The sequence below is a fragment of the Oryzias latipes genome, chromosome 18 (assembly GCF_053564925.1).
Source record: "Oryzias latipes strain Hd-rR chromosome 18, Olatipes_Hd-rR_3.1".
Lineage (NCBI taxonomy): Eukaryota > Metazoa > Chordata > Actinopteri > Beloniformes > Adrianichthyidae > Oryzias > Oryzias latipes.
Window position 1 is genome coordinate 17,898,259 of NC_136254.1, and position 14,130 is coordinate 17,912,388.

The 14,130-nt window shown below is 41.1% G+C and overlaps 1 protein-coding gene across 7 annotated transcripts in view; it reads left to right on the forward strand.

Moving 5' to 3' along the window:
- chd3 (chromodomain helicase DNA binding protein 3) overlaps positions 1 to 14,130 on the forward strand; it is a 66,732-nt gene that overhangs the window by 28,355 nt on the left and 24,247 nt on the right. For 6 of the 7 annotated variants that reach the window (XM_078936452.1, XM_078936453.1, XM_023949026.2 and 3 more), the window contains 15 exons: positions 203 to 320; positions 795 to 919; positions 990 to 1,221; positions 1,284 to 1,468; positions 2,802 to 2,979; positions 3,064 to 3,150; positions 3,319 to 3,404; positions 3,799 to 3,932; positions 4,011 to 4,155; positions 8,738 to 8,900; positions 9,005 to 9,135; positions 10,597 to 10,786; positions 10,856 to 10,945; positions 11,054 to 11,185; positions 13,257 to 13,365. In XM_078936452.1, coding sequence (XP_078792578.1) covers positions 203 to 320; positions 795 to 919; positions 990 to 1,221; positions 1,284 to 1,468; positions 2,802 to 2,979; positions 3,064 to 3,150; positions 3,319 to 3,404; positions 3,799 to 3,932; positions 4,011 to 4,155; positions 8,738 to 8,900; positions 9,005 to 9,135; positions 10,597 to 10,786; positions 10,856 to 10,945; positions 11,054 to 11,185; positions 13,257 to 13,365 — 2,105 coding nt within the window. Of the gene's footprint in view, positions 1 to 202; positions 321 to 794; positions 920 to 989; positions 1,222 to 1,283; positions 1,469 to 2,801; positions 2,980 to 3,063; positions 3,151 to 3,318; positions 3,405 to 3,798; positions 3,933 to 4,010; positions 4,156 to 8,737; positions 8,901 to 9,004; positions 9,136 to 10,596; positions 10,787 to 10,855; positions 10,966 to 11,053; positions 11,187 to 13,256; positions 13,366 to 14,130 lie in introns of those variants that run through there. The other variant, XM_023949028.2, reaches the window with a different exon arrangement.

Sequence of the window (14,130 nt, forward strand, 5' to 3'; positions counted from 1 at the left end):
AATCAGAGTATTTACGTTGATTGCATAAACCCTTCCCTACTGTAAAGTGTTGCAAATCATTGCGAAGCTGCTTTTCTCCGCTTCAGAATCTGCTGGAATTACGTTAATGGCGTAAACGGTAGATGAAAGATTGTCAACACTGCAGCTAAATCTCCACGGTTAAGGGGTTAAAAAAATGTTCCTCTGTTGCGTCTGCATTCAGATGACCAAAATGCTGGATCTTCTCGAGGACTTTTTGGACCATGAGGGTTACAAGTACGAGAGAATTGACGGCGGGATCACTGGAGCTCTGAGACAAGAAGCCATCGACCGCTTCAACGGTGAGCCCTCAGCACCAACTGCGCTCTTTTCTTTCGGGGAGGCAGACCTCCATCGAGGAGCATGCGCTCGCTAGCGAACAAAACGCCCAAAGCTAGCGGCTCTAACCGGGATAAAAAGACAAACTGCATCCACTGCTGTTTGGTCTGAACCGGCCTTCACAGCCAGAAGCAAACCTTTTGGGCATCTTGATTAATCTAAAAGGACTGAAAGTCTTTATGACTTTAAAATCAAATGGAACCGAGGACTGAACCAACTTTTTTGGGGGTAGGGGAGTCCAGGTTATCACATTAGGATCACATTTTATTAAAGAAATGTCTCAAATCAAAAGCAGAAACTGGTTGACAGATGTTCTCAGAAAAACGAGGGATCTAGAGGTTGACCTTTAAACTTTGGGTTCTGTAAACTTTATCTAACAGAAGATTCAAATCCGGAGTTCAGCACCTTCCTGATCAGATCCTTTTTTCCGCTTTCAGCTCCTGGCGCTTGTCAGTTTTGTTTCCTGCTCTCCACCAGAGCGGGAGGTCTCGGCATCAACTTGGCCACAGCAGACACCGTCATCATCTTTGACTCCGACTGGAACCCGCACAACGACATTCAGGTGCCGTCCCGTTTGTTTCTGTCAAAAGAATCGAGTTCCACCAGAGGTGAAAGGCTTCCTCTGCGCGCAGGCTTTCAGCCGGGCTCACCGCATCGGACAGGCCAACAAGGTGATGATCTACAGGTTTGTGACGCGAGCCAGCGTGGAGGAGCGCATCACCCAGGTAGCCAAGAGGAAGATGATGCTGACCCATCTGGTGGTGAGGCCGGGTTTGGGTTCGAAAGCAGGCTCCATGACCAAGCAGGAGCTGGATGACATCCTCAAGTTTGGGACAGAGGAGCTCTTTAAGGACGAGGGAGAAGGTGAGGAGGTCTTGACTTAATTTACAGCAAACACAGACTGATGTTGAGTCCATCGTTGGCAGGGATGAAGAACAACGCAGGGGATAAAGTTGAGGACGAGGGGAACGTCATCCACTACGACAGCACCGCCATCGAGAGGCTGCTGGACCGAAGTCAGGACGCCACAGACGACACGGACGTGCAGAACATGAACGAGTACCTGAGCTCCTTCAAAGTGGCTCAGTACATGGTCCGGGAGGAGGACAAGGTCAGGCGCCTTTGGGTGCTCCTTACAGATCACACACACAGACACTTTTATTCATGTGGTTTGGGGTTCAAAAACATTTCAAACTAAGTGGGAGGCAAAAAGGTCTGCTAAAGCTTTTGCTGTGTTTATAAAAACGGATTTAGCTTCTCCAGTGGAGGAAATAATGCTGCTGATTTTGTAGGTCTGCCCACTTAAAAAGGAATGGTAGTTTGATTTGAACAGTGAGAGATAGAAAACCAAGAATTCAACTTTAAACAGTTTATATAGATTTATTTGCATTTATGTCATTGAGGAAAATAAATATTGTATCCCTCTTGCTGGAAAGACTTAGTATTTTGTGGTAAAAGCCTTGTTATTAAGCAGAGGTCAGAGCTTTTTAGGTGGGCAAAGTTACAAACTCAGAAAGGGATCAAATATGTATTTCCTCCATTGTATTTATTCCCCTATTCTGTTTATTTTATTTTTTAGGTTTGGATTTCTATCTGTAAAATGTCGAGCTATTGTGAAATCAAAGACTAAAGCTTCTCTAATTTCTCTTAGACAATCAATTGACTTTATATATATATATATATATATATATATATATATATATATATATATATATATATATATATATATATATACACACACACACACACACTTGGTAGGATTTTCTTTTTATTTAAAGAAATTTCCACTTTACTTCACTTTAACTAAAATAGATAATGTTAAAACTGTTTTGCACAACTTAAACATTTGGTTTACTATGAAAAATATTAAAAAATATAGATTTTAAATTGATTCCAAAAAAATTGATTATTTTTAGTGACATTCAGGCCTCAAAATGATGGATGAGAAAGTAAAATTTACCTCGATTGTCTGGACTGTAGAGATCCAGCTCTGAGAAATGAACAAAAATCTGCAAATGAAGCAAAGAAGCGCCAATAAATCCTCTTCTTCTTCAGTTCCATCATGGTTGGAACTGTTTATTAAAAGTTCGTTTCAGTGACATCTAGTGGTGAAAAATGAGACAGCAGGACAAAGTCCTGATATTTGATTTGGGATAAAAGAAAAAAAAAGCATTACCATAGAGGATTTAAGTTAAATGTTTATTTTAATTATATGATGAATTAAGTTAAACAGCATTTTTCCGTCTGCCCCTGATTCACAACGATTTGAATGAAGAAAGACTCAGAAATGCAATTCTAAACTCAATTTTATCTATATATGTTTTTACATGTTTTCCTGTCTGTCTGTCTTCTTCACGCTGACATTTATTCATCTCTGTCTTTAACCCGATGCCGGAACCTTTCTGCTCCTGTCACAAAAACAACCCCGTTGTTTCCACCTCCAGATCGAGGAGATCGAGCGGGAGATCATCAAACAGGAGGAGAACGTGGACCCGGACTACTGGGAGAAGCTGCTGCGGCATCACTACGAGCAGCAGCAGGAGGACCTGGCCAGCAAGCTGGGGAAAGGCAAGAGGAACCGCAAGCCCGTCAACTACAACGACGCAGCGCAAGAAGATCAAGGTAGAGGAGGATTTATCCCAAAAACGGCGTCTTTCTCCTGTGTTTGGGAATAAAAATACAGGACTGCAAGTCTTTTCCTTTCAGAGTGGCACGCTGACATTTCAGACAACCAGTCCGAGTATTCAGTCGGCTCCGAGGAGGAGGATGAAGACTTTGACGATCGGCCAGAAGGTAAAAGGAGATGAAGATAAACTTAGCTGTTAGTGTCTCCAGGCAGATCTCCTGCCAATAAAAAGAATGCAAACCCCCCTCCCGCCATCAAGTTAAAGCTTTCCAGACATTTTTCATCTTGTCTTGATGTGAGACTGACTCCTCTCTGGGTTCTCTTTCCACGCTCAGGTCGACGGCAGTCTCGCCGCCAGCTGAGGAACGACAAGGACAAGCCTCTGCCTCCTCTCCTGGCAAGAGTTGGTGGCAACCTTGAGGTCGGTCCATTCCTGGAATCCTTTTCCCTTTCATGTATCTGTTTTTATTTCTTAAAAAAAAAAAAAAAGAAACAGCCTGAAAAACCTAGAAACCCTCCAAGCTCATTAATCACGCTGATAATGTGGAGGTAATAACTGCACTGTTCTCTCTAGGATCCAGTTTGTTTATGTTAGCATTACCCAACATTTCACATAAATTCAGAAATGACCTTGGCAGGTTTGAAACATACACACAAGCTTCAAAAAGCTCTGTTTTCTTTAAGATGTAGCTGGAAGATAGGAATAAGAAGAAGAATCTGCTGCTATACATCAACGGCTGGAGCTGTTTTTAAAGCTTGGGGCCAGGTTTTTCTGTTACAGGATGATGTATAGTCTGCTTTATTTCTGCTGACAGGTTCTGGGCTTTAACACACGCCAGCGCAAGGCCTTCCTGAACGCCGTGATGCGCTGGGGAATGCCCTCCCAGGATGCCTTCTCCTCGCAGTGGCTCGTCCGAGACCTCAAGGGCAAATCCGAGAAGGAATTCAAGTGAGCTTCCAACGGGAAAACCGGACGCCGGCTGTCCGGCGGCGTCTTCCCTGATGCCTTTTCTCTGTCCTCCGTCAGAGCGTACGTTTCTCTGTTTATGCGGCACTTGTGCGAGCCGGTCGCTGACGGGGCGGAAACCTTCGCCGACGGCGTCCCGAGGGAGGGACTGTGCCGCCAGCCGGTGCTCACTCGCATCGGCGTCATGTCACTCGTCAAGAAAAAGGTCAGAACAAAGCCAGCGTGTCCTCACTGTCATCTGGGTGGTGGCGGGGGAGGGGGGGGGGGGGGGGCGCTGCAGTGTTGACAGACACTTTACATTTCCAGTTTGATTAGCTTTTATTTTTGGAGGATTTAGTTCATCTGAAGAGATTTTTGTCAGAAGAAACCATCTTGTCCATCATAGAATCACAAATGCCGCATGAATGACTTTATGTCATAAAAGTAAAATACAAGCAGTTTAGGTCACAGAGCTCCGAAAACACACTTTTTCTTTGTTTACGATGAGCTGAAGGTGTCTGGTTTCAAAGCTCTGAGGTACACCCCTCCAGCGTATTTAGCAATCCTAACTAATCTGTACAGATCCATTCTGATCCATACTGATCCATACTTACCCTAACTGATCCATTGTAATCCAAACTAACCAATACTAAACTATGCTGCTCCCGCTTGATCCATATTATTCCTAACTGATCCATAAAGATCCAGGCTGATCCATACTATTCCTAATGATCAGTACTGATCCTAGCTGATCAATACTGTTCCTAACTGATCCATTCTAATCCTTTCTCACCCATGCAAAACCATACAGTTCATACCTCATCCATACTGATCCATACTATTCCTAACTGATCCATAAAGATCCAGGCTGATCCGAGCTGATCGATACTTACCTTAACTGATCAATACTACCGTAATCTAAACTAACCCAAACTAAACCATACAGTTCCTACCTGAACCATACTGATCATAGCTGATCCATACTTACTGGCCTTAACTGATCCATTCTAATCTGAACTAACCCATACTAAACTATACTGCTCCTACCTGATCCATAATGATCCATGTTTATCCTAACAGACCCATTTTGACCCTAACTAATCCATACTGGTCTATACTTTTCCTGATGATCAGTACATATCCATACTTTTCCTAATTGACCCATACTGATCTATGCTTATCCATACTGTTCTGTACTTAACGTGACTGATCCATTGTAATCCAAACTAAACTATAATAAACTATACTGCTCCTGCTTGTTCTATGCTTATCCTAACTGATCCATACTGATTATAGCTGATCCATTCTAATCCCAACTAACCCATACTAAACCACACTGTTCCTATCTGATCCATGCTTATCCTACCTGACCCATACTGATCCAAACTAATCCATACTGATCCTAACTAATCCATACTGATCTTAACTAATCCATACTATTCCTAACTTTTCCGTACAGATCCATACTGATCCTAGCTGATCCATACTGTTCCTAACTGATCAATACTGTTTCTAACTAATCCAAACTATTACTGATCAGTACAGATCCATACTGATCCTAGCTGATCCATTCATACTGACCTTAACTGATCGATTTTAATCCGAACTAACCCATACTAAACTATACTGATCCATACTGATCTATGCTACAGATGGGTTCTAATTAGCACACATTAGTCCCCTCCTCTCCATGTGAGGCCACACAGGCTACCTGGTGTGAGTGCACACTGAGTTTATTAAGTTCCCTTAACTGAGGTCACAGAGGTTAATGCAGACTCCTTTCACTTCTGTGGCTGCAAAACAAGCCCAAATCATCGCCTTACCTCCACCATGCTTGACCACTACTGTAATGTATTTTCATCATTGTTTCTGTTGGCTACTAAAAAGCACGAGAAGATGTTCCATGTATCTTCAAAAAAGGAGGTCTTTAAATGGCCTTGATGCATTAAATCTACTACTACCTATCTACTTTGCTTACATTTAGGAGAGAAAAACATTGAATGGAAACTGAAATTAGCAGCAGTATGTACAGCATCAGAACACGGTGCTGTTGCTTTATGCCGCTTTGGGTTTTTGAGGCTATAAACACAGAGTTCACTGGTGGGTTAAATGTCAAACATTAAAGGAAAAATACCAAATGCAAAGAATTGAAAATGCTGAGTCAGAGTTGTAGGGCTCTTTTTTTTAAGTGTTAAAATCTGCTGATTTGTGCAAAAAAAATCTGCAAAACAAAAGGCAATAATTACATTTAAACCAAAATATCTAGACTTTAAGTTTCGTGTCCAAGGCATCCAAATTCCTACCAAGGTTTGGGTCTTCAAGCGCTGCCTAGTTCTTCTGAAAAGGTTCACAGGTTTGACTTTTTTATGTAAACTCAGGGCTGCAGAATCTGAGAATGGTTTAAACTAAATGCAAAAACAAAGATGTTCAAACGTGAATAATTTCCTGATGCAAATCAGCAGGAATCCACACAGAGCAGACAATTTCTGAGTAGACTCTCAAAAAGGCATTGAATGCACATCGTGATCAGCTGCTCCGCTGTCGTCCCTGTAACTGTTATGAGCAGAAGTCCAGCAATAAGGAACCATGCAAACAGGATGCAGACTTTATAGTTTTCATTCTCAATACAGATTATAGAGAAAATCAAATCCAACGTTAGCTCCCCTTCCTGTTTGAATCTGTGGAACAATCCGAGTGAAATCGTTTTGCTTCATCCAAACCGAGTTTTCACTCTGACTTGTTCAAACCTGCAGAAGATCTTCATCTGCCGTCTTCCAGGGTCATCTGCTGCCAGGCAAACAGGGACGTGTGGGCGTTGTGTTTATTCTAGCTGCCGTTTGTGCCAAATTTTCTGTTGTTTCTTATTTTAGTGCGAAAAGGCTCAACATGTACCGATTTAGCTGCTGCGAAAAAACTGATAAAAGAAGAAAAAACAGGGAACGAGGAAGAGAATAAGCTGAAAGTGAGTGGAAAATATTTGGAGACTCTTAAGCGGGAATCTCAGCTTTCAAACAAACTTGTCATACTTGATGGGTTAATTTGACAAAAACTTGGCCCAGATAATAAAATATATCACTGATTAAATCCCCCCCCCCCCCCCCTTTATGGAAACTTTTGGGTAGAGCGTTTTCAGAGGGAAGGCAAAGACAGTTATTTTTGGATCCTTTCCCGCTTGTTTATCTCAAAGTGAAAACACTTTTAGCAATCGTTTACTTTAATGATTTGCAACATTTGGAAGATTTTTTTTTTCTTTTGGAAAAACCTTGAACCTGTTTGGATCTTGAGTCTGAGAGTGAGGCGCTGCATTCAAGGACACGGGGAACAAATATTTTGAGGTGGCAATTTGAGTCAATTTACAAATCAAAGTCAACAGTTCACGGTTATCTTACTTTGTGGTAAGAATGATCCACGTAGGAAAACACTCTAGCCAGGACTCCCTTGAAAAGGAAATTATTAATCTCAATGGAACATTTCCTGGGGAAATAAAGGTTAAATTAAAAAAAAAAGATCCTTTTGCCAAATGTGTTTATCCAGGCATTCGGTGTGTAATTAAACCCATTAGTCACGCTTTAGATTAGGGGGCTGCAAAACGATCAATAAACTACTAAAGAAGATACAGTTGTTACATTATTTAATGGCTTATGAGCAATTTTAATAACACGTGTAAGGCATTTGTAAGACATTTAAAATGCTAATAAATGTGCTCATAACCAGAATAATAACATTTATAAGGCGTTAGTTAGACATTTAGCAAAAATTCACGTCATAAATGTCCTGTACCAGTGACGTGCGGTGAGGTTGATGGCTGGTGAGGCACCGACTCCTCTGGAGTCGGATTTACAATCACAAGAACTAAATATTTCCCTGTTCATCCAACAGCAGGTAACAGCATAGAAGATACACACAAGAACATATTTGTCCTACAGAGAATATTTCTTTCATAGACATGGATAGAACACTCTTTTTGTGTATAAATTATCCATATGTTCTGTAAACAAATGAAAGTATACAGATGTGTTCAGCACACGCTTCATTTTGACTCTCAGTAACAATTTCTGGTATTTTTCCAACTTCAAATTCTGGTGCTTTAATCAGTGTTTTCAAATTTTGCCTGTGAAAATGATCGTAACAGTTATTATTTTAAGCCTAAAATTTAGTTTTCAAATACTTACGTTTTTGTACTTACTTCCATATTATTTTAAAAAATTAAAAACCATGTTTGACATTACTTTTTGAGTCCACAAAAAACTCTTCGATCTGTAGTAAAAGCCTTCCTGATTTTCCTTTAGTTTCTCCCTCTCAATGAAGAATGCTTGGGAGCCTGCCACCGCAGTTTCCACTTGCAACACTCAAATTCTGCGATTTTAACCTCAGAAACTGTGGAAAACTTGTCGAGTCAACTGAAAGTGTATCTTTAACACGGATCAGTGGAAAATAACATTTGATCACAATGACAGGTGAGGCAGAGCCTCACTTGCCTCATCTGACCGCACGTCACTGTTCTGTATAGGCTTTACAAATGCTGATGTCTCCTATATGTTTTTCTCATTTTAAGGTTTTTAAAATGTTTTCTTTGGTTTTAACCCCGCAGAACCCACAGGGTCCAATTTGGCCCTCTTTTTTTAATTTAATTTTTTTAATATTTTTTTTATTTTCAAGTTTTTATATTCACTTTTTTGGCTGCAGTTCATTGATGCAAATTTGTTTGATATAATTTTGAAAAGTGACATCTTCCAGTTCTTTGGCAGAGAAAACGTAAAGTGTAAGTCGACTAGATTTTTCTGTTTTTCTGGATGTTTGGTGTCCAGGTTCATGAGTTTGAGCACATCAACGGCCGCTGGAGTCTACCAGAACTCAAGCCGGAGATCAGCATAGACAAAGCCTCCTCCAGGGCTTCCTCCCCCACTGTCAAGACAGCCACACCCACAACTGACGCCAGCTACAACAGCACGCCGTGCCCCTCCAAACCAGGTGACCTGTGCTACACCCTACACAGTCTGCAGGGGGCGCTCCTCAGATCCTACAATCAAAAGTGAACTAATTTGTGTCTTTTTTTTTTGTGCGAATTTTTGCAGCAACCCCCGCTCCTTCAGAGAAGACAGAAAAAAATGGCAAAGAGGAGGAAAAGGCGGAAGCGGAGGAGAAAGAGAAAGTGAAGGATGAACGGAAAGAGGCAGACAGCAACAAGATTGGAGAATCTCAGGAGGTCAGACATGGTCCTCAAGATTAACTGTAGATCTAGGAGATCCACTTTGATCATCTCTTAATGATGATGCCAAAATGTAAAAATCTGTGGCGTTTTCTACAACGTAGTTTCTGCAGAGCGGCAGGAGTTCAGTAGAAAGTCACCTGTGAGATGTGGGCGCAGAGCAACACCGCCCCAATCCCCATCACCCATCTGTTTACATGCACTCCCTCTAGCTTACAGCCCCTTAGAGCAACATTAAAGCCATCCAGTTATATAGTTTAAATCCAGATTCCAGCTCAGGCGAAGAAAATAAAGACGTTCATGGATCTAGTCCTCTACAAGTGGACGCATCAGAATGGAGCGGAGCAGGAAGCTTGTGCCCCGCCCAGCGTACTGTCTACCTAACAAATACGATCTTTTTCAAACAGTATTTTTTCGACTGATTCCCAACAATTTGGATAAAGAAATATTTAGAAAGGCATTTCTGAGCTTAATTTTCTTCATATATCAGAAAAATCATCATCAGAAAAATATGTTAAATACACCAAGTTGAGTTTTTAGAGTGGATCTTTTATGTTTTTTGTGTCTTAACTTCAGGGTGGCCACAGATTCTTAAAAAGTCCTTCATTATGTTGAACTAAAATAAGTCCTTTGAAAGCATTAAATTGTCTTACTGGTAAATGGGCGTTACATTTTCTTCCCGTCAACACAATGTGATTTTGTGTTACTTAAAAACATTTGCAGGATGTGCTGTGTCAGAAGGTCGTGATCAGGTTGTAAATCCTTTAACCTCAGCTAGCTCATTAGCTTGTCGGTGCGGGTAAATGGGAAAGTGAAAATAGGGATCACTCGCTGTGGTTAAAACCGGTTGGTGGAAATCCTTTTGAAACAAAACACATCTAAACCTGGGACAATGAGAAATATAGCGGTCCAATCGCAAGCTTAGAGCTAGAAACAGCAGAATCCGTCTGTTTGTTGTCTATTCTTTGGACGTATAATCTTAAATTAGATATGAAGTATTCTTAAAAAGGTATAAAAATCCTTAAATGTAACTTCTGTAAAGCTATAGACACCCTGATCCTTCCCTAGATGGTTTTGGTCCTCTTTTTGTTTTAGAAATCTTCTTTTTTAAATTCTAATCTTGTTGGGCAACAGTTTGGCTTCTTCAGGCATTCTGCAAAAATCAAACATGACACTATAATTGCGTGGCAGGCTTTGAGTGTAATTACACTGCTATTGTCATGCTGTATAAAAATAAATCTGCTGCTTGGCAGACGGAAGAGCTCAAACCTGCTGCCACAACACAGACTGTCAACTAAATCCCAGAAATATGAATTCATATTTCCAGAATATACAAAAAACCCAATTTCTTCCACTAAAAGTGAGCAAACTGTCAGTTGAGGTTTTCATATCGCCTGGTTATTTAAAAGCTCAAACTGTTAAATTAAACTCGACAGTTTTGTTTTGTACTTCCCTCAGATGTCCTCTGCCACAAAAGAAACGCATCGAAACGCTTCTGCGGGTCAAAAAAACGAGAAGACAGAAGACGGTGAGGCGAAGGACGAATCGGCGGACGCTCCAGCCGCCACGGCGGCGGAGAAAAAAGAGCTAGAGGAGAGTAAAGAGGAGACTAAACTGGAGTCAAAGCACGAAACAAAAGAGAAACCAGGTAAAACGCCGTCAAACGGATTGATCAAAGCGGAGTTTGGAGGTGAGTTCATGACCTTGACATCTGTAGGAGACGAGGTTCGGGAGGAGAAGGAGTCCCGTTCCAAAATGGAGACAGCAGAGGGCAAAGACAAGGCCGAGGCGGCTGAAGTCAAGAAAGGTGTGTATCGTCGCAGTGAAGTAAGTATGGCTGCTTATCACTGGACCAAAAAAAACCACAAAGTTTAGAAGTCTTTGCTTATCAGAGCCTCATTTGTACTGATAACAGAAGACGTGAAAGGGGAAAGGGAGGCTGGGAAGGAGCTCAAAGCACCCAAAGAGGAGGCGCCAAGGGGTAATGGAAAGCCTGCAAGCGAGCGGCCGCGCTTCATGTTCAACATCGCGGACGGTGGCTTCACAGGTGAGTTAGAAGAACCTGGAGGTGAGCTTGAGAGTGATATGTAACTATAAATACACCTTTTAACCCCAAAATACGGCTTCCCTAAATGCCTACCTATGTTTTTAACTGTATCTCCTATGTAAAAAACAAAGAATAATCAGTGTATTTTTCAGAGTATAAGTAGCCGGGACTTAAAGGACTTATATGTGGTTCTTTTTTTAAACAAATAGGCTCATGTGTTTGTTATTTCCCCGCTCACAACCACTAGAGGGCACTGTAGGTGTGGGTATCGGTATTTGCCACTGATATCAATGCAAAAGAAGAAGCGCCGCCTCTGCCTCGAATTGTTCCAAAGCCTCACTGAAGAATTGAAGGGTTTTAGTGACTTTAAGTGATATAAAGAGTTGACTTGTTGGCGTGGTTCTCCAAAAACATTATATTTAAAAATGAAAAAATGTCCCAAAAAATGGAAAAAAAATTGTATTTTAAAGTTTGAAAAATTCATATCTCAGAAAAGCAGAAAAAATGTTTAAATCGTTAAAAAAATAAAATCTCAAAAAACAGACTGCATGCCACAAAGTTGACCACACCCACAACTAGAGCATCCTGGTAACCTACGGACTTCGCTGCTTTGTCATCGGGATTAACTCACAAAAAAAAATAAACATTTCATACTCGTCAGTATTTAACATTTCCCCAATCTTTGCTCTGGAATGTTTGAGCTGAAAGTTAGTAGGAAGAAGAAAACAGACTGGTGATATCCCAACCAACACATAAACAGAACGGATCGCGTCTATGATGTGAATTTCCAATTAAAAGCCCAATAAGTTCATTGGTTTCTATGAAAAACGATAAGAACTCATCTGTTCTCATCGTTTTCATGAGCAGATGTGTGTTAGCATCAAAGAGTTGTATTGCTAGAGACGCTATGTTAGCCTGCTACCATTGTCCAAGATACATGAAGAGTGACGCCATTTTGGAAAGGTTTGTAAACAAGGAGACATGGCTTAGCAGAGACAGTCAAATGACCATAAAATGCTTAATTTTGGTCTGATTTTAAAAAGAAAAAAACCTCTGTTTATCACAAAAAGAAGACCCAGGTATTGGTATTAATGTATTCAGACAAGCTGCAACAGATGAAGGACATTTTAAACTTTTCTAAAAAATAAATAAGTCATTATATAATAATTGTAATACATGTCTGATAAATGGTGGTGATTTTTATTCAAATCTGCACACATACTAAGATCTACACAAACTGTTGGACTCCGTGATCTGTGGTAAAAAACCGGGCGGTGGGGAGCCGACACCACCTCAGTAGTTACCATTGACTTTGAAGAGACTACAAAATCTTGAGAGTAAATTCTGCCTAAAAATGTTGTCTAAAAATTCTCCTTTTGAGCTGATGGTAATAATTTACTCGTGGAAAGTCACATCCTTGTTTTTCCAGCTCTGTTTGTACAATTGGAGCACAGCAGTGAGCTGGCACCTCAATATGCAATATGGCGTCCAACTCTGTGTACCCAACAAGCTGGCATAGCAGCTCCAGCCTAGATATCTGATTGGTATTTTATCCAAAATAAAACACCCAATCAAAGATTATGACAGATGTATCTCTCAAAATCGCTTCAACACAACCAGAATTCATTTGTATTTAAAGTGCTCCGTCTGTCGTTCACGGAAAAAAAATTAAGGCTTCTACTTGCTCCTTTAGTGCAGAAAATATGGCATGCAAAACCATTATCTGCTTTTTTGTTTCTATGTAAAGACATAAAAATTTCTAACATATTTTATTACTAAAATAAAACTTGGTCGGTCGTCAGAGAAAGGTTCCATGAAAATAACCCTATGTGCTGACCTTAAAGGTCGCTAAGCAGTCTGAACTGCACAACACTTCCTAAATCAACTCTGCGTTTTGCTTTCTGAGCTCTTGCACAAAAGCAGCAGTGAGCCAAATTTATCTGCAGCTTAATCACAAACCCAGAAAAGCTGGGGGTGTCTTGTGGAAAACACCTGCAGCCATGTTTTCTTAGCCAGAAAGTTCCTTTGGAGACACACCTCAGCGTTACTGTGTGCTGGCTTCAACCCGCAGAGCTGCACACTCTCTGGCAGAACGAGGAGCGGGCTGCCATCTCCTCGGGGAAGATGAACGAGATCTGGCACCGCCGACACGACTACTGGCTGCTGGCGGGAATCGTAATGTATCCTTAACCGCCGTTGCCCGGGCGATGACCCTGCTCTTGTTTATTTTTCTATCAGGCCAGCAGAAGCGCGGCAGAGTAAGAAGTCAGCACGCCAACCGGAGGTCTGTAAACAGCAAACTGCAGCGGTGGAGACTGAAGGATTGGGGTCATTTGGTTCATGTTGTTCCCTCTTTGCAGGCTCCTGCAGAAACTAATTGAGACTCGAGTGAAAACAAAGAAAAAACAAAAAGCAAACAGTTTTATAGATGAAAAAGAACAAATCTGTGTTTTACCAACAAACTGCTTTTCCCCTTCCGAGGACCTGGCTGCAACATCAAGATGGCGCCCAGACATTAGCCAGAACCGGAAGTCCACGACCAGAACCAAAAGTTCACCCCTCTCCCCCCATTTTGGTTGAAAAATACTCATTTTTTTGTCAAAAGAAAGACACATTTATCTGGGGATCCTGACAGTTATGGTTATTTTTTCCTGTTTTAAACTTCAAACCTTTTATGCTCTTTGACTTCTTACATGATCGACGGTAGTCTACGGATTTGCTGAGAAAAGCGGCTTTTCACCGATATGCAACACACTACTAAGAATAAGAATAAGCTGATTCCAGTTGATCGCGTTAAGGGGTTCCAAAGATTCAATAGTGGAAGGAATGTAAACACTAAAGCTCGGCATGAAAACAGTTTACAAATCTGAACGCTTCCGTTAATTTCTGAAAGGAAAAAAACGATGACTGTTTTTTGCCCAATTCTAAGCTCATTTTGCACATTC